The following is a 27,803-nucleotide window of genomic DNA, read 5'->3' as shown; positions in this document are numbered from 1 at the left end:
TATATCACCTCAGGAAGTCAGAGATATACTAAAATAAAGCATGTATAGTGAAAGTTATCACAACAGGTAAAGCAGGCCAGGTTTTTTTCGAAAGGGACTTTTGTGGCCACCAGACCACTCTTTTCAGCTCTCAAAGGAGGTCTTGGCTCTTATATATCCCCTGCAAGAGAAATACATTGATATTAGCAGGATCAGGAGTGCTGAGCACCTCTTCTCATTATATCCCTGTCACTCTGCTAGAGAAATTCCAGTAGACTGGTTTGAAATTGTTTCTAATGAATCTAATTGCAGCAGCATGCTGGTTGTTAGATCTCGCGTGACAGTGCTGCTGTCTGCTGACCTATTGTCCCCAATTCTTTAACATATACCTAGCCAAGGCTTAGACTGCCCCCAGAGGAGTATTTCTGTCTCATGTTCATACTAGTGGCTGCTTGGTGTATCATTGCACTTTTTTCCATTAAAACAAATATACTGAATTGTCACACATTACATTCATTTTCTAATGTATGAATTCTACATGGAAAGCAACATTTGTTTGTGTTGGTTTACACTGTAGAAGTATATTTGAATGTGTCAATCAGGGCTCAAAATGCAAGCCAGAACAATTGGCTTTACCAATGCTTGTTTGGCATTATCTTACAAATGCCAAAAGTCGAAAAGGGCCTTCTTCTGTTTAAACAGACTAAAAGAGTCCACCGCCACCAACATCCAGTTATGAGAAGAGAATTGAACTATTCTCCACAACATTCCATCAGGAGTCTACTCTAAAATCCAGTAGACAGGCAAACGACCCAGCTCGAAGCAGTCACAAGGTAGTCCCTCTTGGGCTGGCGCATCCGGATCTCATAATAGCAATGGAGGGGATGGGGGAGCTGCAGGGTAGGACTGAGGTGCATGAGAGGTGCTGTGGGGCTGCAGCTCTAAGCGTGCTCTATTCAACTTCCATTGATCCATTCCACTTCCCTTGAATTGCTGTTTTGCAGGGGCCATGAATGCTTGTGCTCATGTCTAGCTTCAATCCATAACAGAAATGTCTGCCTTTATTCAGAGGAAAAGCTGCATGGCCCAATGTTATGTTAGCACTGAGTCCTACACATGAAAAGTCCTTCACCTATGCCACAGATGTGCGTGTCCTTCTTGCCAATTCTGCCTACCTGTGGAAATGCCCCTGCCAGCTCTTCCTACCCATGCCAGGCTTTTTACTGATTTCTGGTCTGCATATGGATGCCAGTTCTACCAGTGACAGTTCTGCCCACCTGTACAATTTCTACCTGATCTTAGCAGCTGTGCCCACCCATGCTGGATCTGTGTATTCTTGCTTGTAGTTCATATCTATCAGTTTTCTTACCCAGCTGCTACTGGTAGACAGATCGGGCATTGCTTGTGCCAGCTGCGTCTACCAGTGCCAGATGTGCCTAATCCTGTCAGATCTGTCTTAAGATGCCAGTTCTTTCTTTTCAATGCCTATTTTAGTTCTTAATGTCAGTTACATGCATCACTCATAGTTTGTTAAGAAGCAAAGCATGTGTATGAGCTTTTCACGCTGCTTCTCATCCACTTGTGCCTCATGGGGGCAGTCGAGTCTAGTGCCATCTGCCATATGACATGAACTTACCTAAAACTCTCCAGGGACACAGTCCACTGAAAGAAAAAAGACAAGTAGTGTTAGGAGTGTTCTGTCTCGATCACCCTCGTGACAGTTCAAACAAACATTTAATACATTAGATATTTCCACCAAGAGGATGGCTCTGTGTGTGGAGAGCAGGGCTGGGAAGTCTGATAACCATGGGTGGGGCCGAGTGTGAGACACATGCAGTCATATGTTGCACATTAAGCATATAATGTGAGTCAAATAGTAATCCACTACTACGTCAATATTACTACATCATGGGTTCATGGGACACTGCATCATCGGACGTTATATGGTTAAAAGCAAGTAAAATACATAAGGGGTAAAGAATGATGAAATAAGGGAAGACCATCTCCAGTAAATTCCCATGCTTTTTTAAAGGGGGAGTGGTGTTGGTCTCCCCCCAAAAAATATGTAATTTCTCACAATTTTAAAGTGACAATATGGTTTGCTACAATGTGGGGGAACTCGATATACTGACATGCAACCCTCCCCCCTCTGGGGTGAACATAAGGAGCACGGCTTAGAAGAGGCAATCCTTAGGAACCTGCCTTCAGAACTGCAGAAAGTGAGGCAGATGAAGCACCCACGGTAAGGGGCCAGCCTCCCTGGGGAATAGAGGATGTGATCCAAGGGTACCAGCATGCAGAATGTAGGTTGGCAGAGTGTGGGCTGGAGCAGGCACTCGTGGAGGGCCTTCCACACACTATGGTATGGCTTGTGCATCTGTGATCTACAATTATCTGGCAAAGAAATCACTAATGGTGCCTGTGTCATAATGACAGCTAAGCCTACTGGTAAACAAACTTTTTGAGCACAGACTCTTTTCCATTTTAATGAAATATAGCACTGCATGAAACACCATAACTTGCATAAGGAGCAGCTCTTCAGTGTCCTTGGCCCAACTTGAAGTTGTTTTGTGCATTCCAATAAAAATACATAGCTTTAATTGGGAAAGGGCTGAAATATATATAGAGGGGAGCTCCTGTCAGAAAATAGTCCATTGAATAATGGGCCAAGACAATGCTGTGAACCAGCCCCTACCCTACTTGCCTTCTTCATAGCGGATGTACCTCAGACTCTCTTGTAGACTGGATTGTTCTCTCTGAAAACAAGTGCTGTATGCTCTACGCATGTTGATTTGGGGATAATGGACCATACACAAACCAGCTTGCAGAGGAATATGCTTGGGGTGCATATTACGACCAAGTGGTGGAGCACGGGGTTAGCCTCCTTGGCTTAACGCTCCACTCCGCCACTTCTGAAACGCAGGGCTGCACCATATTTACAAGGATACGGTGCAGCCCTGTGTTTTCCCCAGTGCTGGCAGTAATTAAGCTGCCTAGTGCCAAATAAAACATGCTTGCAACATAGTACAAGGGTGCCTAATTTGAGGGAAGGTTGTTTATGTGCAGGAAGGTGTCTCTTGTGGTGGGGATAGGGGCTTCCAAATATGCCCCTAGATGTACTACTGTGAGTCCGATCAATAAATAATAAATATGTAAATAAAACTAAAATCTTAGCATTTGGGTCCAAATATAAGCCCTTTTAGTGGTACATCCGGAAATTAAAAGTCCATGAAGTGGCTAAATACAAATAATTGGGTATGAGATTTCAGACAACTTTCAAATGGAATACTCAGGTTGAAAAGGCTTGGCCCTGTTCTGTTTTCACAGTAGCCACAGTTCAGATGTTTAATGGAAATGTCGCTCGACTTTCTTTAGCACATCTTTTAAAGGTTTATGAATCGAACGTTCAATCTCAGATTTTATATAGTCAGAGGTCTCCTGCCTAAATGGCAAAAATCCTTGAAAACAAATAAAGGAATGCTACCTTAAATCTATGTTGTCTCTTCTGAAATTCTCTATTGGACAAGCAGTAATTATGGAATTTAAATTAAGTTAATGGTAACACAGAGCCATGCTTCTACTATTGAGATATAGGAAAAATGCTAATAATTGCAATAATGAGGATTTAAATTGCAAACTAAAAAGGATCCGGGTAGAAGAAAACAGATTATGGGAGTAAGGGCCAGATGTATGAAGCGTTTTTCCCATTCACAAATAGGCCGATTCACAGAAATGGCCCGTTTGGAAACAGGAAAAAGCATGTTGGGATGTATCATCCCAAAAGGCCGTCGCAAAATAAGTAATTGCAAAATTTGCGATTCCCTATTTTGAGAATGCATTAAGGAATCGCACATTGCGATTCCTTAAATGCAATTTTTGAAGTACCCAAAAATTTGTGATTTGGCCTTAAATAATCGCAAATCCAAATTACTAAATTACCACCAACTTCAAGGCCCATAGAAATGAATGGGATGCCATTCCTTATTTGCGACTCACAATTTGCGTGTCGCAAATAAGAAACCTACATATATTGCATTTTGCGAGTCCTTAATAGCAAATTGGTAATATTTGCCATTAAGGACTCGCAAAAGACAATGTTGATACATCTGCCCCTAAGAGTTCATGTGGAGACCACTCAATATTTAGCAGGCTGTGCAAAATTCACCTATTTTGCTTTTGCATAATTATGTAAAAATTACAGAAAAATTACAGTTATGTAAATGAAATGCAAATCCATTGCTATGGGCTATATTTTTTTGTGAAATGCATTCTCACATCATTTTTTGGCATCAGTGTGCATTTAAGCAAGCACATTGCAAACAAGCACCTTTCATGCTCTGTTGTTCATGTGCGTACGCAGTAGGTTTTTAACGGAGAATTGCACCATTTGCAGTCATTTTTCACTTCCACTGGCATGTAATTATGTGAAACAGTGTAATGCCATAGTACTGGGAATGCCACGTTACTAGCATAATACAAAATACCCCAAAATCTACCATTTGCGATCGCAAAATGGTCTTTTGCAATGCATGAAAGTTTTTGAGAATCACAATTTAGGTAATCGCAATTTCTTGTGATTACCTAAATTGTGAATGCAAACTGGGAATCGCAATTTGCGATTCCCTAATGCATATGCAAGACGCCTTTCCTAAAGGCAAACTGTGCATTTAGTAAACACTAATTAGCATCAACTTCAAGTTGATGCTAATATAATATGTGCATACTTTGAAAACTGCAGAAAACTGCATGGAGACTAAGATCATGGAGGTATTGTTGCACCCAGATCCCCGATAATTTGCAGATTAGGATTCCTGCCATTGTCACATATGAGGACTAAAAAAAGAAGGAAAAAAAGAAACTGAATTTTTCAAAGGGCATGTGTGCCTTATATGTGCACCAGTGTTTTGTTTGGGGCGCCTCAGGGGGACCTTAGGGCCCCGGGCTCACTTGCCTTTGCATAACCTAAATTGCGATTATCAATTAGGTAATTGCAATTTAGGCAATGCAAGACCATTCCCACCTATGGGCCTTGATGCACATAGGAAAGAATTGATTTGCAATAGCAAATAGCGATAATCTAATTGCATTTCGATTCTTATAGAATCGCAATTAGAGAATGGCTATTTGATCTCTTTTTTGTTGCATTGCATTTTGCGAATACCAAATAGCGATTTCTAAAAAAATAATTTTTGGGTAATCGCAAAATTAAACTTTGATGCATGTGCCCCTTTATCCTTGTCTTAAAAGGATCTGTGAGCTTTAGCTATTGATGAATCTCAACGAGACTTGACCTATATTGATCGGAAGAAGTCGTCAATTCTAATGTTTCATGGGAAATGAAGCATATCGCTAAAACCTCCCAGAGTTGAGGAATAAAATGCTAATATTATGGAATGGGGGGTTTCCAGTTTATTTGCAATTCTAGAAACAGCAAAATGTTTCAGAACATATTATATTGCATAATTTATTTTTATGGGTTGTAACATTGATTTTTTTATGTATTTATTTGCATTTTCATAATCACATTGTAAAATCACATCAGGTATCTTGTTTCTGTGTTCATTACAGATACAGCAAGGTCAGAGAATACTAGTACATAAACAATCAACAACAACGGATAGTGGTTCCCTCTTCATCTCTCCCCTTCTCCCTGGTATTTCTCCCTCCCCTGATCTACTACGAATCCGTGAGCGTCAGGCCATAGTAGGTCAGCCATGGCTTCCATTTTTTCCAACGTTTTTTAGGGCACCCCCTTGCTTTGTATGTGGTCTTCTCCCCCAACATATACATGTCCATCCCTCTCCGACATTCCTCCAGTGTTCAATTAGTATCTGCCCCCCAAATCCTCGCCATGTCTCTTTTAGCTGCTACCAGACCCAGCTGGAGCAGCACCAGCTTTACTAACATTGAATTTTTAAGAGCAGATGTAATCAAACATGGAATTAGAGCATGGGAGGCAGCTAACGTATGTTATCAAATTCGTGTTTTTCAAATGTACAGTGGTGTGAGTTTTAAAGCATAGAAAATCCTCAACATTCTATTGTAATATAGTCAGTTACTCAACAAATACTTCATGTATGTATTGATTTTTAACCACATTGAATAGTTGAGTTGTGTGTTTTATCTATGTGTTGTACTATGTTTTAGAGACCTATGGCATAAATAAACTATTTTCTGAATGTTAATCTGTAAAGCCTGATTGGTATCACAGAAGCAAACGTTGGCTATGTATGTCCTTTTTTTATCTCAGAGACTTTCAATGAGTAAACTTGGTATCTATCCTCTGCAGAAAACAACTCTGGGCTTCTACCGTTCTCACACCAATTTATTGCATGTATGTAACTATCGATTGGCCCGGTTAATGTAAGTAAGGGTCTGCAGAGTTATGTACATGAAATCAATTCCAAACACTTGATCTTGGGTCAGACTTTATTCATGGCACTGTCCATGAGCACGGCACAAGTACCACTCAGCTCTGTCTGAAAGACAGGTACCTGTCCTTTATGGCTACCTGGAGAACGGGATCTATGCCTTTAGGTTGCACCTAACTGTGGTTTAAGGAAGACTGGCAATAAGCTGGCTGCACCTTGGGGCTGCATAGAGGACAGCTAGCTGTGCCAGAAGGCTGCCTAGAGGTTCAGCTTGCTGTGCTTTAGGGCTGAGGGTGCTTGGAGGGCAGCTAGCTGTCCCTTAAGGATGAGGGTGCTTGCAGGACAGCTAACTGTGGTTTAAGGCTGGTAGAACTAATGTGTGATGAATGGAAGCTTTCTAATTGTTTGCTGAGGATACTTTGTGATCTATGATCTCCCTCCACAGCAGAAATCTGCTCACCTGGCATCTATTGGTTTAAAATGCATGTGTAAGATCACGTGCATTTGTGGTCACTTTAGCTGCATTATCTCTATCATGGGTGATTTTGTTTTATTTAAAACTGCTGCCCGGTCTACTTGCTATGTTCGCCTACCCCAAGATCTTTTTGTTGTATAACACAGTAGTTTCAGTGCCTCAAACCTGTATTTTAATACAATGTTTTGTAGCGTTGCTATGTCTAAGCATATGAAATAGTAAGTTCTATTAATCAATTTAATAGTACTCAATTCAGAGCCTTCAAACGAATGAAGGGTGCTGCTGGCCCTCAAAGAGCCATCTTTCCTGATTGTACGGCATTTTGTTACCTAACTAGTAAATGTGGTTGCATCTGCATAGTGAGGCTGCCATTGGCTTCCTATGAATCATGCAATGGCTGTATAAAACGAGTTGTTTTCAGTTGCGGGGTGGACAGTGTGGAGTCATGGGTCGACACATTTCAGTTGACATCTATGGTTTTTGTCACTTATTTGTCAATGTCACGTTATTTTACTTCTGTTTACTTTAATGTATTGGTCAGCTAAGATGATTTTTCCATCTTGTTACAGAAACCCCTGATGAAGAGCCGGGAAGGCTCGAAATGCATTGGGTTTGTTTACTCCATTATTGATGCATCTGTAAGAGACAAACCGGTGTTCAAAGCCTGATAAAGCATACATTCGGTGAAGAAAAGTTAAATAAAAAATACAGATGTAATTTTACTGTCTCCGGTGTGATGAATTAAGTCGAAAAGGAAAATTTAAAAATGATGAACAGAATTTAGGTTTCAATGGATTACTTGAGTAGTACTTAGATCAATTGGATACACTCGGTGATGATTCCCATTTCTGGCAGTGCATCGGCGAGGAGCGCGAGACACGTGCCCAGGCTTTGTTCTATGTATAGAAATGACCAGCATGCATTATGCTTACTGTCTCTTGGCAGGTGTATGACGTCATCCAGTTTGAGACCAACTACCGGTACCAGCATCTTGAAGTGCGCTATGGTTAAAGCAGGGATTTCATCGATTTCTGGCTTTCTGCCTGCAAACAGAAATCAGGAAGACAAACAAAACAAACTTTTTAACGGGTTCGGTCACGATTTCTCATGTCACGTGTCATGTTAGTGTAACTTACCTGCACAAAGAAAGTCATGAAGTTTAAGATTTCACATTCTTATTACCAGTTAGAATTAAAATGTTTGTATCTAAAAGTGTAGAAAATGTGCAAATATTTAGGGTTTTTCTATACTCCTATATTTAGGGTTTTGGACAGTAATGGGACAGCATTCTGGGGAGGAGAGTAAATAATAGATAAAACTAATTGTGGGTAATTTCCCATGTTATTAAGCGCACAAAACTTCTACTGTCAAATGCAGCACTAAGTGCATTTTCAGGTCGAGCGAAGATATTGTAAACCTTATCTATGCGCATTTCGGATATGCATAGTCAATGTGGATTCCTTCCAAATGGAAAATCCACTTGAATATACTTAGGATTGGAGGTTACAGGATTATGTTTCATTAGATTTCACAAATGCCTGATAATTCTGAAACTATGAAAGAAGCAGCTGTGAGAAGACAATATGCAAGAACCAAAAAAAGTAATTTGGTAAAAAAAAATAAGGCATGATAAACATGCCTGCCGAGTGCAGTTGATTTTTTTTCATATATTTGGAGAGCTCACACCTTTACAAGGAATTTAAATATAAAACCTAGAATTAATTTAGCTGGGCCTTAATATTGTTAAAGAGAGGACATTGTTTAAACCTCTTCGGTAATAAGAGCTACTGTTAATCAAGGACAATCATTCTCAGCTACTAACAAATATAGTATCGCTCTTTCTCTTGCTCTGAGACTGGCAGTGCTAGGGCCTGTTTGAGCAGGTGGTTTTACAGGAAGGCAACTGGTTATATTGCAGGCTTCATGCTGTCAGTCTCTCTGTGGGGTATTGGACAGAGGGCTTTGCCATTGGTTAGGCTGCCACTCTTCAATGTTACTTCCTGTGCCGTGCAGGAGGCTGCACTACTAAGTACCAGATCTTTATATCATTTACTAGGTATTGCCTCATTTGCAAGAGATACTTAGTAGCAGCTGACAAGCTTCGGAGAGCTCCTGTGGTACCTGGTGGAAATCACTTATTTAAAGCCTTGTGCAATAAAAAATATCCCTTTGTATGCTTTTAGAAGTCAAAAGACATCATTAGGATTGCCTCTTTCTTTAGATTGTTTCAAGCGAAATTAAGAAATGCTGCGATTTTATATAAAGTATGTATTTGAAATGTTTGTAATATTAGGGTGATGAATTATAGGGTGGTAGTAAATATGTGATCATAGCAGTGAAAGCATATGGGGTAAGATGAAAGGTAGTTCTGAGTAGGAGTGGTGTGTATTTTATGCCTCTGAAATTAATTTCTAAAATGCTTTCACCAAAGTGATGACAAAGGCTGAATACTGGATCACTCAAAAAAGAGGTAGGGATAGAACAGAATTAGCAATATGATTGTGGAAAATGGTGACGACCAGATTAGCGAGAGGTCCTTAAAAACATAGCGGTCAGAATAAAGAATCTGTATGAAGGAATGTAGAGAGAAAGCGCATTCCTAAACTAAGGATTTAGGAATAGTCTAAAAGAACAGAAAAAGGATGAGGTCATGGAATGACTAAGCTGAGATATGATTCCTAGATGGTTTGCAAATTTGAACAAGATAGGAGAAGTACCAAAGAGCAAGTTGCAAAGTGTTTTCCTTGGGGCCATCTCATATTAATCACAAAAACTGCAAAAATACTCAAAGGTCATGAAATTCAGCATGGTTTAACTTATGCTTGAAAATGACTACTATGTTTATGATGCTGTTAAGATTTCCAGCATCACATTTTCCCCATTGTGTATGCAAATGTAATTTGACAGATCGGCCCCTGGTTAACTGTGAGGAGAATCTATTGCTGCTCTTCTTATACTTGAAAGTATCAGCATAACGTTCTATGCTATGGTACTGATGAAAGTAAAGTGGAAAACTCCATGAACTGTGTGAAGGATAATAATCAGGAACTGCACCCTACTTTACTGAGGCAAAGTATCGATGCATGTACTCCAGCAGAGAAAAAATAGAATTAGAGTTCTGTTTAAGTAATATATGGGCATAATGTATTGATATGAAAACTTTTGAAGCAAGATGTGCATTAAGACAACCTTCAATGATCAAAAGTGATCTTCTAGATGCTAGTGGGTTAGGAAAAAGAAAGCCAACACGGATGAAAAACAGAAAGTGGGTTGGGTTGAAGCAACAGGTCTTTTGAGCACAATAAGAGGAAAGCAAAGTGGGGAATGAGCATTCCATGTAAGGGACATGGTAATAGGAAAGAATACAGATTGGGTTGAGTCTAGAGGATAAAAGGAAGATTCAGTGAAAAGAGAGGAGAATAGGAGTCAATGTAATGATCAGGCTTATTGTGAGCTTCTTATTTGGAGATACAGCAAAACCATGTTAAGAAGAGACAATGAATGACAGTTAGGAGAAGAAGCGTCTAGAGAAAATGTCATCAGTATAGTAGGAAGATGGCACACTTGTAATATTGCAGGAAAGATACCAGACAAGAGTAATAGGTGTTGTGAAACAGGCAATTAGCAAGAGAGAGACTGAGAGATTAGGATGGGGGTGAAGAAGACAGTTGAAGCTGCTGCAGGGTTTTCATGACATATGAAGAGGAGATTGAGCTTAAGAGTAATATATTTAGCAAATAAAGAAAAGTGGACCTGCCTCTTGACTACATAGACATACCATGACACATGCAGTGTTTTCTCTTTCCCCAGGAAACATGTTTTTCTAATTTCTAGGTATTCCTAGAATTACAAGTCATCCCTGGCCTAACATATTCTTCTGACTGCCCTAGATGTGCGAGTTGAAATAGGACTGTTGATTGTAATGGGCCCTCAGTGCAGGAGGGGACAGAGATGCTATCAGTTGGTGTAGCTGTATGCTGGACAGAAAACTGAGGGGCAGATTTACTGACACTTTACACCAAGTTCACTTAACAAATGTTACTCAAACCAATGCAAAGTGTTGTACTGGAATTTACTTTCCAATACAAATCCTGATTTGTGTTGAAAAGTATCCCTTAAGTAATGCAAAGCAGTTATTTGTGCTACTTTGCATCAATGGGTAATTCTGTGGAAGGTATATTGGCTTGCCCATGCAACCCCCCATGGATTTTGACTTAAAGCCCTATCTACAAAACAGGACTTTTTGGCAAAAACGACTGCCTCTTGGAGGCAGGCGTATTATTAGAGAAAAATCTACTTTTCAAGGATGCTCTCCTGAGATGCTTCAAATAGACACATACCTAACAGTTTCACCATCTTGCAGGCATCACCGCTTTCTGAGACATTTTGGGTGTACTCCAGGACACTAAGTTCAGGGTCCCCATCAACAAAGCGGATGTCACTGTTAGCGAGATCTGAAAAAAAACAGCAACTGCTTACTCACACTGTAGGAAATGTGGAGGAAAAGGGTACATATTACATGAAATGTATTAAGCAAAATGTGCTTTAAAAAACATGAAAATAGGTTAGCAAAAAATAATCACTATATCGGAATTAAAATTGCTAATGTGCTAAACAAGCTCAAAACAGTGCCATTCGTCTTCCACTAAATAAAGATAATCAAGACACTTGACAGCACATGTGCGTAGTCTAAAAATTATGTTCCTCATGGAAACCGCTGTGGTTTAACAATATCATCAAATACGTCTTTACTCATAACTTATTTTACTGTTTTATTAATCTGCATATATCTTAATTATAAAGTGGAAAATATATTAACTACGGCACCAAAATAGGATCTTCCAATTTCTTATAATTGTATCAAAGTTTGTGTTGGAAGGACACTGATAGGGTTTATTACGGAAACGTATTAGCCTTTTGGCTCTGACTAACAATGACTGAGCATGAACAAGGCAGTGCTGGCTGAATGCTTGGTTGGCAATTGCTTTTGATGTTGCCATGGTGTATGTTTAAGTGCGGTAGTAATGGGCAGGAAAGTGTATATCAACCTGCATTTTTTAACTGTTCTTAGTGCAATTTACAAATGTAATGGGAAGAACAATCTGAAAAACACATTTAAGATCAATTTATAAAATTGGGAGGCCAAACATTAAACCATGTGATTTTCACAATATATTAGGTAAGACAATGTGCCTCGACCCATTAGTTCTTGTTTTTCACTTTTTAAAATGGAATCTGCAGCTCTTTCCCCACCATAGTGCTTTTTGCTCACCGCATACACAGGCAAAGTTGCAGGGGTACTGGGGGAGGCAGTATGCAGCGACCCCTAAATGATGTCCACAATAGAATTGTGGAAAGATAGTGGTATTGTTATTATCCACTTTACGAATCCAGCAGAGCCTGTCATAGGCTTCTTCATGTTTCAGATCAGGGCTGACACAACAATTGAGTAGCTGAATGCGTCGGCTCCTCCATTAGGGCAGAGGAGCATCGCCCCACTGCTGGCAGCAGAGAAAACATGAAAAATAAAATGGTAATATAACAATTTTATTATAATTTTATTTCTTGTTCTGCAAGCAGAGCCGAGCCTATCAGCGGGCATTACTGGTGATGGACAGCAGCGGCAGGAGGAGTGGTGGGCACTGCCCATGTGCATGCCGGTTTGGCTGACTGACTTGCAACGTGTTGCACATCCAGGAGGGGAACAGACTCAGGGTCCATGTCATGAGGGAGTGCCAAGGAAGCCCTCTGCAACCAATCCAGGCACTTCTCTCATGCTTGTTAATAGTATTGCCAGCATGAGAGCAGTGTCTGGACTGGTTAGGGGAGTTCATTAGACTCTGGGAACATGTGCTGGAGCCATGGACTGCAGGAACCGGACCAGAGGACCAAGTTAGCTGGTAAGTAATCTTTTAAATGTGTTTGTTTTCATTAAATGTTTCTTTTGACTCACTGACAGGCACTGTGGGAAACTCGCAACTCCAGAACTCTCAATCGTGGCCCGTTATAAACACTGGTTGGAATGAACCACAATTGAAAGCATTGGTGTTGAGCCCACGAGTATTGAGGGTTTTTGGCAGTGCCTTCTACTGGGTCAAAATATTCTGCCTGTGCTGCACCTCCACTTTAATTTGACAGCAGCTGCCTCAGCATCTAAGGCTGTTTTACCTTCACCTGCTCTTTTCAGGGCTCTCCATGGTCATTGCTCAAGATATGTACCACATAAGCATACCCAGCCTGCTTTTGTGATATATGCTTGATGAAGCAGGCAAAGTTAGCTACAATTAGATGGCCCTATTTCATCAGTGATATGCTACCAGTAAACCAGTGCCCTGAATGTTTATGACTGAGGCTACACAAAAGCTTTTGACAAGCCTGTGTGAGGTTATGGGCAAAGGAACCACAGAAGCTAGGCATGTTGCTCACTCTCCAGTTTAAAATGCTTTAACGAAGGGCCTCAATTAGACCTCGGCGGTCAGGTTACCCAGTCACAACGGTGACGAATATCCCGTCTGCAAAAATATAAATCCCATTATATTTCCTAGGAGATTTATATTTCATCAGATGGGTTATCTGTCACAATGAACCCTTCTGTGAGATATAAATCAGGCCCTGCACGCACTAGTTCACTCATGCAGGGAACAGGGAAGCACAGGATCCCACAGTTATGTTTGAGTTTCCGTTAATATTTGTGCCGCAGCTGTTTGACCTCCACATGATAACAGGTTATTCAGGTGGGTAAAAAAGTGTAAGAGTATGGAGTAGGCCTGGGTGAAATTTAAATTGGGATGGCATAATTTGCATAACATTTTGAATTTTGCCAAATGCTTTATGTACATTTGGCAAAATTATGCCATTTCACAATTTCGCAAAATGATGCTGCTACTTTTGGCAAAATTATAGTGCGGGAACAACTTGAGCAACCAGAATGTGAGTGGTTGTTGTTTGTTGCTGTTCTGTTTGTTGCACTTTTTAGTCCAAAAGGGATCCTCATGTCAAAAAATCATGCACAAATGCATTTTTTGCTACAATATCGTGCTAAATGACGGATTTCCATTTTGCATATTTATGTGCAATTTTTCCAATTTTACCCCTCATTATGCAAAAGCAAATTACACACATTTCTCACACCATTATTGTGGAATGGACACCCCCTACGGCTGATACTCACCACTTAGAGTGAATTGACCGATTTTGACATAATGGTATACCATATCCATCTTCATGCATCCTGAAGGTCTGGAAAAGAACACAAATAAGCTTGCATATTATTTAGTATTCCATTGTGCTGTAGACAAAGAACAAATATGTACCTTGTTATTTGTTTTAGCAGATAAGAGTTCACCAGATCAATAGACTTAACAAATATGATACTGTAGCTACCAGTCAATGTTTTCAATAGTCATGGTGGAGATGCATCAGCCTACCAATTAGGCCCGGTACTTATTCAGTCTTCCTGAAAGGTGTTAGTGTACTCGTTAGAGGTGGCCAGAGATCGTGGAGTTGTACCACGTGGAATTTTGCAGAGTTACATTAAAACTCTGTGGAATTCTGCGGAGTTCTGCTCTGCCCCACCCAACCTCAGAATAAAGACTGGAGGCCATCCGTTGCCCCTCAAACATGAGCCAGCGGCCTGTCATACCCTCATAGACCTCGGTGAGATACACGGGCCAGTACGATATTATCCTAGCCCCCCAAGAAAATGAGGCTATGAAGCCTTGGCCCACCCCAACACATCTCTGGTGATAGTGCTAAAACATGTGCTTCAAAATCCAGCCTCTGCCCTCTTGGTTTGTTGTTGTTGTTGCCGCTACTCACAACTCCTGCGAACCCACCACGAGTACATAGACGATGATCAGTTAGACCACACTACTGAGAAACACAATCCCAGAGGATGTGCGGTTACTTTTAGAGGAGATCAAGCAGTAGTGAAATGAAAGGTGAGATATGTTAGAATAACAGGTCTGCCAAAACAGTTTTTTAGGCACAGACCATTTTGGGCACTTGGAATATGGGGATCAGATGATATAATGTAGGAGAAGTGAGGATGAAATATATATGTGGAACACTCCCTATCTTTCTATATATGTGGGCCTTCAGAGCACAGTGCAATACCTGACTGGGTCACAGAACACTGCAGAAGACACAAACCCTTCTGAGCTTATCACATAACACCATCAGAAATCGCATTAGTTGGTAATCAGCCCTTTTGCTTTTTCTTTCTTCCTTTCATCAATGGGGGGTTACCTGATTAGCGCTGTGACGTTTCAATGCTTGGACAAAGTGGGCAATAGGGCAGGGCTCCCACCTGCCAAGAGGTCCTTTTGGAAATTAACTTTATCTCTAGCTCACTTCTGTGTAGTTCTGTATCCCAGCCTTCAACATATTATTCAATATTGCTAGGCAATGTAGAGCTTGAATTAGCAGAAATCATAAAAAAAACTCAGAGTTGTTCCAACAGGGTCCCGAAAATATTTCTTGCCCATGGCCACAAAATCCTTAGGATTAAACTTGATTAGCACTGACACTGAGAAGGGCCTTCTAAATGGTACTACTGTCAGCACAAAACTCTTCCAGATACTCATAACCTGAGACCATTTAAAATTACCTTTAATCCTATCTCGTGTTGTCTTTTATGTTGAGAAAATCTCCAACTTGCCTCTTACATTGTTTTTATTTCTTATTTTGCTTAGCACATTATTCTTTTAGTTTGTATTATTCATGTTAGTTTATATTTTTTGCTGTTCATTTAACTTGTTTTTCTCACCTAGTATTTTTCACAGAATTGGATGGTTCACCTGGTTTGCCATCTTGTCCCCACACCTCAGTCACATTACTTTGTCTTTCTGACTTATACCGGAGACGGATCAACTGACTCGTACCATTACTTACAGGCTGCTTAATATTCCTACCAGAAGGGCTGCACAGCAGATGCGAACCATGGCTGAACTGGCAATGTGCCAAAGGCCAGCCCGTCCGCACTCATCCACACCAGGATAACTTGTTCCACGGGCCATGCTGCCAGTTCTTGTGGTCTTGACTGTTGCCTAAGGCAGCGCACTATTCTAAGTGAATCCCTCTGCATTCTCACGAACAGGTGGTAAGTCCATGTATAGACATTACTGCATCTTGTCTTTCTATGAAGGGAACCTAACAGACTCCCCCACTGACAAAGCATTAGCCACTCTGATGGTTTTGAATTAAGACATAGCAACCATTCTTCAGCCTTGGGAGGTGGCATTTCTCTTCTTGTGCACGACTCATTTAAAGTATCTAGTACAACACTCTCTGCATTTACTATGATTAATTTGTCAGCTTTTTCTATGCAACCCTCATCTCACTGCAGTATCCTGTGAGTCTTGCTTCATCAGTCCTAAAATTAAACTTTGGAGAAAATGTGTCCAATGTATTGGTTCCTTATAAGCTGTTTCATCCCAGGTGATGTTATTAGGAGAAGGAGATTGTAATATTTGAGTGTTGGTCAATGGCTTCAGATCAATACAATGTAAGGGTTTAAAAATCGCTCAGTGTGAGCAGTTGGGCTGTTGATCGAGTGGGGTGTTATTCCTGCTCAAGCAAAAGCCGCAATCCCTGTCAGGGTGAACCACAAAAGTCACTGAATTAACTCGTGTTTAACCCTCTGGTAACTTGGCACAAATGCAGTGTGGCTTAGCTTTGAGGCAATGAGTAAAGTATTTCTGCTGCACACAAACAGTACGAACATGAAAACTCAGATCAAGAAAAATCTCATCACAATTTAGAAACATAGAGGAGGTTTTAATAAATTAATCAAGACAACAAAGATCCAATCAGTAGAACCGGAGTTATGAATTTTTAAAGTTTAAGGTAAGAAGTAGCATGCCAAAGATTAAAGGGATAACCGCTGACAGCAAGCCGCGCAAGACAGGACCAAAGAAAAAAATATGTCCGACCGCGATGGAGCGCAAGTCACATAAAGTCAGCGCTCACCTTTGGACTTAGAAGAAATTGAAAGAAATGTTCTGAGATGGTAAAGTTAAGAGGGGCAAGGCTGCAGGCTGTGTCCAAGATGGAGGAGTCTTCATTGGGGATCCGCTGGACAAAGTTGTGGTGAAGATTTCGATGTGCAGACTTGGGGGTCCATTAGGATGGCGGGCGGACTTTGTCCGCCCGCCAGCCTAACGGAGATCGGGACCGCCCGCCATAAGGGCGGGGGTCCCGTTGTGGGTATTAGGATGTGCCCGCCACAGTGGCGGGCACATCCTATATGTTTTGCATTGTGGCGGGCGGTGCTCTCTGCACCGCCCGCCACAATGCAAAACATATGTTGACGCATTTCAAGATGCAAAGCGGCAGGCACGGCGCGGTGCCTGCCGCTTTGCATATGTACATGTGGGGGGGTACCATAGGTACCCCCCATGTGCCCCCCGACAGTGGTGGCAACCTGGGGGCCCTGCAGGGGGCCCCCGCAGCAATCTCCGCCTGCCTTTCCGTGGCAGCATTGCCGCCACGGAAAGGCCCCTACTTTGTGCCATGGTAATAGGGCTGGCGGTGTCCATTGGACACCGCCACCATATTAATCTTGCAACCGCGGTGGTAAAGCGGCAGACGGTCTTTCCGTCCGCCGCTGTCCCCTCCGCCATCCTAATCTGGCGGAGGGGAAACCGAGAGTGCTTGTCGGGCGGATTGCCTCCGCCAGGGTGGCGGTGGCTACCGCCACCCTGGCGGAGGCAATCCGCCCGACATACTAATGGACCCCTTAGTATCTGTTTTGGAAGTCAAAAATCTCCAGTAGGATGCGGCAGGAGGCACCAGCCGAGGAGAGTTCCAGGAGGCTGGATACTCTTTTGGCCAAAAACCGTTGAACAGAAGTTGCTGCTGCTGAGAAGGTAGCAGGACCTACTGCGAAGTCAGGCCAAGCGGCTATGCACAGAGGCACATAGAGATGCAGGTTGGCCCTTCCTTCCCTCAGTTGTCAGAGCAGTTTTAGCCAAATATATTCCAAATCCCAAGCTTTAGATGTTGGCAATCTGGGCACCTTTAGCACCGGAACCGTGGGGCAGGGATTGGAAGGGCCTGGAGGGGCACCACTTGGGGGCTTAAGACACACTCAGGATGGGTCCAGGTACAGGTTCCATATGGTAGGAGCCTTTGCTGTCCCTGAGGCTTTGATTAGGAGACTAGCCCCCTAGGCCTTGAAGTGACTCTGGTAGTCCTTGCTTCAAGTGATGAGGAAGGGCTCAAGCAGTGGAGCTGGACTATGAGGGCTGAAGGCAGAGTACATTGCAGCACACAGTCCTCTGAGAGTGGTTCTGAGGGTCCCATCTTCATACCTGGTGTCTTCTTTCAAGTAGAACAAGTTTCTAGAGAAATCCTTCTGAAGTGCTTGAAGTTTCCTTTCTCTTCTGCCCTGGCTCCAAGCTGGCTGCATGAACAATGCAAGGATGACAAGTTCTTTGTGTGAGCACAGTCTATTTAGTTGCAAGTGGGGCTGTGCCATTAAAGAGGAATTTTTTATTACAATCTCTCAGACACCAAACATGAAATGCTTACTTTATCTCAATCAAATGTTAGCATCTATTACATTTAATAAGTCAACCCAATGTTATTCTACAGGAGAGGTAGGCCTCACAGTAGTAAAGAATGCATTTAGGAGTTTTTCATTAGCAGAACATGTAAATCTTAAAAGTGCATGTCCAGCCTCTTAATTATAGTACACCCTGCCCTGTGGGCTACATAGGGCTTACCTTAGGGATGACTTATATGTAATAAAAGGGGAGTCTAAGGCTAGGCAAATGGGTTATATTGCCAGGTCCATTTGACAGTTTAAAACTGCATTCAGACTGTAATGTCAGGTCTGGGGCATGTTTTAAGGGGCTACTTAAGTGGGTGGCACAATAGCTGCTGCAGTCCCACTAGTAGCATTTAATATACAGGCACTGGTTATATAGCGTCCCACTCTACATGGGATATATATGTAAATTAAATAAGCTAATAATATATAAGACATATTTCACCAGGTTTAAAGGAGAGAGCACAAGCACTTTAGACAGGTTAGCTGTGATAAAGTACACAGAGTCATAAGACAAACAAAAATGTATTCAGTGAAAATAAGAGGGGTGAATTTAAAAGGTTTAGGGGAAGGTCACCCTAAGGCTGACAGGTCTAACACTTTGGTGAAAAATGTAGCAAGTCTAAACAACAAATGCTAATCCCTTCAGCAGGTGGGTGTGGAGAAAGTGCTTCTCCTTAAGACTAGCGGTGGGTGGAATTTGGAATACCGCCTGTGGAATTGGAGGATTTTAGTAATTCCACATTACTCTGTTACTCTTGTAATGAGGAATTACTAATACATTTCACAGCTTATTCTAGCGGGTGAATTAATTAGCATCAGCACCATTTCCAACTTAAGCAATGGCTTATTGCCTGACTCTGCCAAGGACGCTATGATTGCAGGCATTCTTGCATATGTCTCCAAAGCATGCACAGTGCGTTGTTGTGCTAAGCAACCACAAAGCCAGCTCGGTTATTTGAGAGGGTACAGCTATCAACAGATGGCATCAACAGCAAGGCTAGGATTAAAATTGGTGTTAGCAATCTGAAGCTAGATAAATTCATACTGGAAGCACTACAGCAGCCAATCAAGTGTCTAGATTCTTTCTTCCCTAGTCAGCCTATCGGGTGATTTCCAAAGTCTGCCGCACGTGCACTGCAGCCAATCGGCGGCTGTTGGTGCGGCTGTTGGTTTAGTTGGCGCACAGATTTTGTGTAAGTGAATTTGGCACTAGAGAAATAGGGCAGACTGTGGCACCAGGCTAGAGGAAAAGAGTAATCTCAGCTGTGGAGACAAGACAGCTGATCCAAGTTTGCAGCAATATTGAGGTGGCGTTGGCCCTTGAACCTCCCCACAGATTCCAATAAAATCCAGTGTTGCGGTGTAGGAATGAAACCTCGACATGCCACACCAAAGTACATAAAATGGATCAACGCGTTTGACTCTGTCAAACAGGAGCTTCTGTTCTTGAAAGAATTGAACAAAGGGCTGTTTTTGAAATCTCTAAATGTGCCTTGTGTGCAACAGTGTCCCAAAACAATACATTGTCATGGAAATGTTATGCCTTTAAAGGACAGATTTGCATGAAATGAGGACTTACATGCAGGAGAGTGCCATGAAGGAAAACAAACCCATCCATGGTGACATTTTTTTTTTTCTGTTCAAATCATTTTTATTAGACAAGAAATAAAAAGAAAGTAAATACAAAACAATAATACACATAATCATGGATCTTACCTTGTTGAGTCAAATAAAGTAAAAATAAGTCAGTGCAGATTTAGATCCAGAACCACACAGCTCGTGGAAGGCAAGCGGCCAGTTATTGGAATGATACTTTCATGCGATTTGGTATCATTCAACAGTACATACAGTAGGAATGGGTCTTAGACCAAAAACAGAATTCTCTAAGACAATGTCAGCATATAGGACCGTAATACGAGCTGGTGTGGTCCGAAGCGATAAGCGGTAATAAAATATACAATGAATAAACATATGCTGTGTTTCCATTTATTGTGTTCTTATGTTACAGCGTGTGAAACCACGAGGTTGCTCAACACCTATTGTCTAGCACCTTGACAGTAGGTTAGTGTAATAGTAGCATTCTCATTGTTGTTTTACCTCTGGGTATCTTTGTGACAGGAATTCTATAGTGGTTTAATGAACATTGGATAATCTACGGTGGATCAAAAGAAAAGGAGGAAGCATCAAGTGCGGACCAGAGTTTTTTGTTAGTGACGTGCCATGGGGAAGAGTGTAGAGCAGGGTTATCTATCGTATCAGAAACAAAAAAGCCTCTCTCTAAAAACTCTGTAATGTGTCATAGCGTTGATGCTTGTTAATTTTGACAGCAAAGGTAAATTCGGCTGTGCTTAAATTTGGCCTCTTATCATCTGCAGTTGATGCTTCACTTTCATGGTGCATGTACTCGTGTGACAAATGCTAATGTCATGAAATTGCAAAAGGGTGAAAACTTCCTGTCGTTTGTTCTCCCTGCCTGCTTAAAAACACCAAAGCGTACCTGCGAACGAAACACGGTAGCATGCAAAGAAATCTCTTAGTTTCCAATGTAGTGTACAGGATATTTCACCTTTTGTCCTCTCTACAGAAGCAAACCAGGGTGGCAGAACTCCACAAAATCTTTTTGTGTAACTCAGTGAAATTCCTCGGAGTGAAACTCCATGAGTTCCCCCCACCCCTACATCAGACATTTTTCTAAAAGCAGGACCCCGCAATAGCTCACTAATAGAGTAAGATCTGTACTACTGGGTCTGTAAACTAAAAGTAAATACACCACTTCATTTTCATATTTGTAGCTTAAAACTGTGTCTAGAATAGTAAGCCCTGTCTTTCAGGTCAACCATGTGTACCAAGGTCCTCCAGGGATTGTATCACTGCAACACGTTTTTTACGTGTGAGGAGCCATTGCTGTGCATAGCCTCGTCCACTATACTTAGGACCTTAAAGGAAATGCGCTTCCTGATAGGGAGCCAGTGCAAGGCTTGAAGTACTTCCTTGGCTGACTGATACATCGAGATGTTGAGAATCAGCCTTGCCGCTGCGTTCTGTACCACCTGAAGCTTGTTCAGGGACTCTGTGGTGATGTTAAGGTATAGAATGTTGCAGTAGTTTAGCCGGGATGTAACCAGTGCGATGATAGTAGGCCGATGTACTTCATGTGGTATACACAGCAGGACTTTCTGCAGGGTTTTTAAGATGTAGTAACAGGTGCCGACTGTCCGGCTGACCTGGGCATCAAAGGTAAGACCCTAGTCTGACCAGATGGAGTTCTGTGATCCAAAGACTAGCACCTCGGTTTTGTCCGCATTGATCTTTAATAAATTGTCCCGCATCAGTATATAATGCTGGACATACATTGATTAAACCTTTGGGCAACTGATTGCAAATCATTTGTTATGGAAACGATCATTTGTGTGTTGTCCGGGTAGGAGAGCACCTGGCAACCGAACAATCTCGCCAACTCTGCATGAGGCGTCACAAAGATGTTAAAAAGAGTGGGGCTAAGGGAAGATCATGGGTGACCCAATAGGGAAGGCGGAAAGCCTTTGCTCTAAAGCCACCATAGCTAACAATGTGAGTTCTGCCGGTCATGAAAGAGTGGAGAAGCTGCAGGGCCCTACCAGTAACTCCTGCTTCATGCAGTCACTGAATCATGAGCACTGGGGTGATTCTATTGAATGCCACTGAAAGGTCAAGCAAAATCAGCAATGCTGATCTGCCTTGGTCAAACTGCATGGGGATACAGTCGGTGGCTGCTACCAGGCAGTTTTGGTGCTTTGACAGGCACGAAAACCATTCTGGGAGTTGTCAAGGATTTCCTGGGATCTAATGTGTTTCATCAGCTCAACTTGATGAATAAAAGTAACAAGGCATTTGTCTGTAAACACCAGCTAGGCTATTGATTTTGTCTAAGAACACTTTCTAATGGCCCTTCATCGTTTCCCATGAGGCAAATAAGATTACAGCTCAGATGTCTACAACAGACTACTTCGCTTTTGTGTCACAAGAACTATGCATCGTTCCAATAAAGTGATAATGTTACTTACCATTAGGGTAGAGGGGAGTAGCAGTATACTACTAAGAGTAAACAGAGATTGGATATGGCCTGATGGAATAAGTTCAAAAACTAACAATTTCTGAAGCTGTGCGCAGGGCATAAGGTTGAAATATTAGTCAAGGAATGGGGTAAAAAGGGTGTGCAAAAATGTGTAAAAACTGACTCTAAAGTGAGAAATGTTCACCAAAGTATGTCGAGTGAAATAATTTTGGAATTGTATGCACATACGTTAACAAAACAAATAAGCTCTAATACAAATCATTGCCGTATTCTCTACATATTTCATGCTCATCGAATACTGCCTAGCCAATAGGCTACTATCTCTGTTGAGTGCTTTGTCTAACACTTACCCTGGGACGCCTGTGGCAGCATACAGGTCTCCGTCTTCAAGTGAGCTGAATTTGGTGATTGGCATCTTCATCATTGACTTCATCTGAACAAATTCCGGACAGTCTGATGCCACTGCCACAGCATACCACAGTCCTAGAATCTGGAAGAGAAGTGACAATCAAAAGACTCCAGAATGCAGACACGCTAGAGCTGGCAGATGAGAACCACCTCTACCGGTGGCCGGAATACTGATTCTAGATCAGGATTCTGAAGTGGCATTACTCAAAACACTGGCCCAATAGTTTAGTACAAGAAGAACGTGCATTGTTTTCAGAGTTCCTGTAAATGCTCCCCCATTAATGAGCATAGCTTTTCTAGAGTTTAATGCAGGTTTGTCAAGCTGTCATCAAAGGTGTTGAAAGTTAGACTTAACAATAACTACAGAGGGTCCACTGTTTTGTCTATATAGAGAGAGAAAGGGAGAGAAAGAGAGAGTGGGTGAGAAATAGAGAAAGGATACATATTGGGTAATAATTTAATATGGTCCAATATTCCCATTGTGGGGTTCTGGTGACATCATATGAGTTACTCTAACACTTTGAGTAACTTTAATACTTTTGACTATTCACCGAATCCAACTGTAAAGTTACTCAAATGTGTAAGAGTAAACAACACATGTAAATTACTCAAAAGTGTTAGTTACCTTTGTGACTAAACCCTGCAGTTCACGAATAGACCCCAGGCCCTTCAGTTTGGTGGAGACATGTATGTTACAATTTTGAAGTAAATATAAACTCAGATTTTGTGAATACCCAAAAAAGTATTAAACCTACACAAATGTGTAAATTACTCAAAAGTGTAAGGAACCTTTTTGAATCTGGCCCTAGGTTTCCAACTAAAACTGATGAAAGTAATACTGGAAGAGATTGTATCACATAAACTGCATTTTTGACACATTTTAAATAACTTTGTCAGATAATATGAACATTCATGATGCACATCATACTAGCCATGACAATGATAACGCTCTGCAGAGTGGCTTGTGACTGGCATTATGATGATGAGATCCATTTTTCTCTGCGAGTGGTAGCATGTGTTCCATATTTCATGGTTCTTTGTCAAATATGGTTGTTGATAATACCACAGCATTTTGCGGAATAACAACACTCAAACACGCAGTGCATAGTGTTTATGGAGATGCAATGAATGTATTATCGTATTTATTAACACATCTGAGTATGGGAAGGAGGAGAACTCATGAGAGGCAGCTTTGAACAAACCATTGTTCCTGACCTTCCCTCAACAATGGCAATAATCAGCATGTTACGCGCTGTGCATCTGCACGTACAGTTTATTCCAAGCTATTTTTAATGTATATGCAAAACTAACAGATGTAATTGCTTTCCCAACCAAAAATATTTATTAGTACTCCTAGGTGAAAGTGATATCCTGCCGCAGTAAATTGGGCATTTCAGCTATGCCATGGATCCCCATTATCTTATTAAAGACTGTGGGGGGAGGGGGGATGCAGGGAATAATGGCCCAGCTGATTTTCTCTGCTGCATTGTATCCATGAGAGTCAGAAGAGTCTCTATTATTTCATTCGCCTTCTGCTTTGAGCACTTTGGGGCAGATTTACAAGCCCCTTGCGACACATTTACGCCGCTGTTGCATCACTTCTGTGACGCAGCATCGGCATAAACTACGCGCCATGTTGTGCCATATTTACAACGTGATGCATCTAGGGCGATGCGTCACGTTGTAGCCCCTGTGTCAGGTTTCATCTGGGCGTTCTAGCGCAGGGTGGGCGTCCTAGCAGGTACGCCTCGTAAAAGTGGAGCCGCGTCGCGCTTGCGACACGACTCCAGCAATGCGCCGCATTTCCGCCCGGGGATACGACACGCATCTGCCCATCGTTGCGCCACAGCACGCCGCATTGTAAATGCGGCGCATCAGTGGTGGCGCACGGGTGGTTTTGAGTGTCGCTAGTGTTCTGGAGCATCCCTGCTGATTTGCAGAGATGCGCTAGCCTTGTAAATCTGCCTCTTTTTGTTAAAATGTTAAAACCTCTCTTATTCTCAGAAACCGAAAGTCGTTAGACAGTTGGGTGGAATATTCTTTTGATTTAGGGTGATTTTTATACTTCGAAACAAATCACCTGAGTGTTAGGAATTCATATGATTCTGCATCCACATAACAGATGATAACTGCCTAGCAGCTGTGGTTGTAGTGTAAGGAGCTCTCCTAGGCTGAGCCTTCAGAAAAATGCAGCAGTGTGGACATCCTGTTTTGTTTCAAGAACTGTCTTTCGGTTTTTATTTTACCTTGCTGCCTTGGAGAAGTGAAATGAACTCTTCATTAGGCTCTGAACTGTGTTCTGTTTAGCTTTTTCTTTCACATGTATTCCCACTTCTGATGTCATGACACTGGTATCCACTTCAGATAATTCTAGAAAGGCTTGTATTTCCTTGTCACGTATATCATTTTTTTCTGAAGCCGTTAAATTGTCTGAAATCTGCCATTGTCAGAGCTATTGAAGGATTAGTATGTGTATTTTTATTGTTGCCTATTTTGCTTGGAATTAAGCACAGCAGGGTAGATCTCAAGTTATTTAGGCATGATTTAGAGTTTGGTGGACAATATACTCTATCATTACAGAGTTCCATGCCCGCCAATCCTGTGGTCCATCCGCCTCATTTAGAGACAGGAGGGCTAAAAACTTTCCGTCGACATAGTCGGTAATGGAAGTCAATTAGGGATCACCAAAGGTCGCAGCTGGCACCCCTGGCTTGTCCCTTGTGACCCCTGGCACTGCCTTTGCAATCTCTGGCCTTAGAGGTGGCAAGAACAGTGCCTGGAACACAGGAGTGGCTTGGCCCAATAGATGTTGGTTGAGGCTCCAGTTTCCTGTGTCAATTCTTTTTTTGCACAAATAGTGAATAATTGCATTTACTATTTGTTTAATGAAAATGAAATACAATTAACTGGTGCGAAGTCTTTTTGTTCTGTTCAAGGAGCAACCTGGCACAGAGGGACGGAAAAAAGTAAAGCCCCGCCAATGCTGGGAGAACATTTCCTAGTTGAGGGTTTTTTTTATTTTTTTTTCTAAAACAAACTCCTGCTTTAGGAAATGAAAGACAGGAGGGTGAGGGGGGGTGTTCTTTTTTTATTTTTGTGAAGCAATCTCTTGCTTTGGAAGGTTTTTTTCTGAAAATAAAATGTAAAAACCTTGTGAATGACTGTCAAAACCACCGGCGGCCAACCACTATACTTTTTGGGCATTGAAAGGCATCACCCGTGTCTTTTAGTATACAAAAGTGAATAATGTTGACCAATGGGCAAGCAGCAGTCATCTCAAAATTTGGCATACTGTGTCCGTCAGGATGGGGAGGCAATATTCTTTGCCACCCGTTTAGAGGGTGTATCATCCGACAAATGGTAAATCAGCCCTCCTGCCTTTTTTTTTTAACCTGTGGATTTAAAATGGGATATGTAGATCCAGGGCAAGCTTACCTGCCCTGTTGCCTTTCACCTCTGAAAGCTTCCCTGGATCATGTCAGATCTGAGGATTCTCTAGAGATCCTCGATTGATCCTCAAATCTGAAGAGGGTCCTTGAATCCACACAGGAGTGCCTTGCTCTGATTCGAGAATCCATAGATCCCACAAGAAAATATATGTTTTATTTTTATTTTAAACGCTTGGGTGGTTCTCTTTGGAATTACCACAAATTGGCTTGGTGGTCAATATGTGTTCACACTGCCCCCTTATGAGTCTTTTCAAATGTCCAAGAGTCCTGTATTGGCTGCCACAATACCTTCATGCCCAACCTGAGCCCCTCTCAAAAATTACTAACTAGATTTATACCAGATTTATATCACAACAAAAGAGGCACTTCCTTGAGTACATTTCTAACTCCATGCAACGATTTGCATCATTCCATTCAACTGCTTTTTCTGTGTCAAAAAGCAAAACTAAAAATAAAATGGTGAATTACTGATTATCCTTGGGCCTAAATTGACGGATCTGCATGAAACATCCCAAGACATATTTTATTTTTAAAGTTTCATGCAGATTTGTCTGACGGTGCCAACGTCACAAGGAAACCAAAAATGACTGACTCACCAAAACTACCCTGGTGCTATTACTAATAGCAGAATCTGAATCTCAGAAGTGGTGCAGGCAGAAGGGAAGTATTGCCAACTAAATACAGTATTTGAAATAGTGCATGTCTGGAACAGAGTTCTTGAGAAGTGCTGTGTCAGATCCCTTTGTGAGCATAACTGAAATGGTCAGGTGAAGATTGAGGTGCACTTGAAGGGGTGTGTTACACTCATACCCCAATATCCAAGGTCAATAATTATTCAATATAGGTCCATTGGGAGGAGTGTGTTACAATGCCATGTCAGAATACCTGGGGTGATTAAGGATTCAATTGAGTTGCATTGGATGGAATGTGTATGTGTATGTAATGCTGGGAAAACATTTGAGATGCATTGAAAGGAATGAGTATTTAATAACAGACTATTTAGGATACAGCGTGATTGAGTATTGAAATTAGATGTATTTGGAAGGAGTGTGTTATAATGCAATAGGGTAATATCTGAAGTAATTCAGGACTGAATTGAGGTGCATTGGAAGAGGTGTGTTTCCTGTCATACTAGATTGTCTGGAACAACTGAAGAGTGAACTGAAAACATTGGAAAATATGTGTTAGGCCCCAAAGTAGAATATTATTGGTGACTAAAAGCAGGGTTGTAGTGCATGGCAAATAAAGATCTAATTTGCTGCACTGGAAGATCAAAGTTATTCAGTTTAAAATGAACATGCTTTGGAGATGATGCATTAAGTGGTGTGTCCTGTGCACCTCTTATTCCTCACAGACCTGATAATTTTCCAAGTTTGAGATATGTGCAGCAGATGAACACAATTATGATAGTTACCTTCTCAGGGTCAAAGTTGCTCATGACTGGAATCTCCATAGCCTGCATTTGAAGCAGGCCTGAGAAGAGCAGACCAAGGGTTATCCACATTGCAGACAT

At 41.6% G+C, this 27,803-nt stretch overlaps 1 protein-coding gene across 1 annotated transcript; it reads right to left on the bottom strand.

The window, feature by feature from the left end:
- LOC144753072 (olfactory protein-like) lies at positions 1–27,803 on the bottom strand. Its single transcript, XM_078640862.1, has 7 exons — positions 27,705–27,803; positions 22,784–22,923; positions 13,997–14,064; positions 11,166–11,279; positions 7,758–7,868; positions 1,616–1,641; positions 1–160 (listed from the first exon to the last, which is right to left on the bottom strand). Exons 1-6 carry the CDS (start codon positions 27,801–27,803, stop codon positions 1,616–1,618), a joined length of 558 nt encoding a protein of 185 aa, XP_078496988.1. The 3' UTR covers positions 1–160.

Source organism: Lissotriton helveticus, chromosome 5_1 (genome assembly GCF_964261635.1).
Source record: "Lissotriton helveticus chromosome 5_1, aLisHel1.1, whole genome shotgun sequence".
NCBI lineage: Eukaryota > Metazoa > Chordata > Amphibia > Caudata > Salamandridae > Lissotriton > Lissotriton helveticus.
This window is presented reverse-complemented; position numbering and strand designations above follow the sequence as displayed.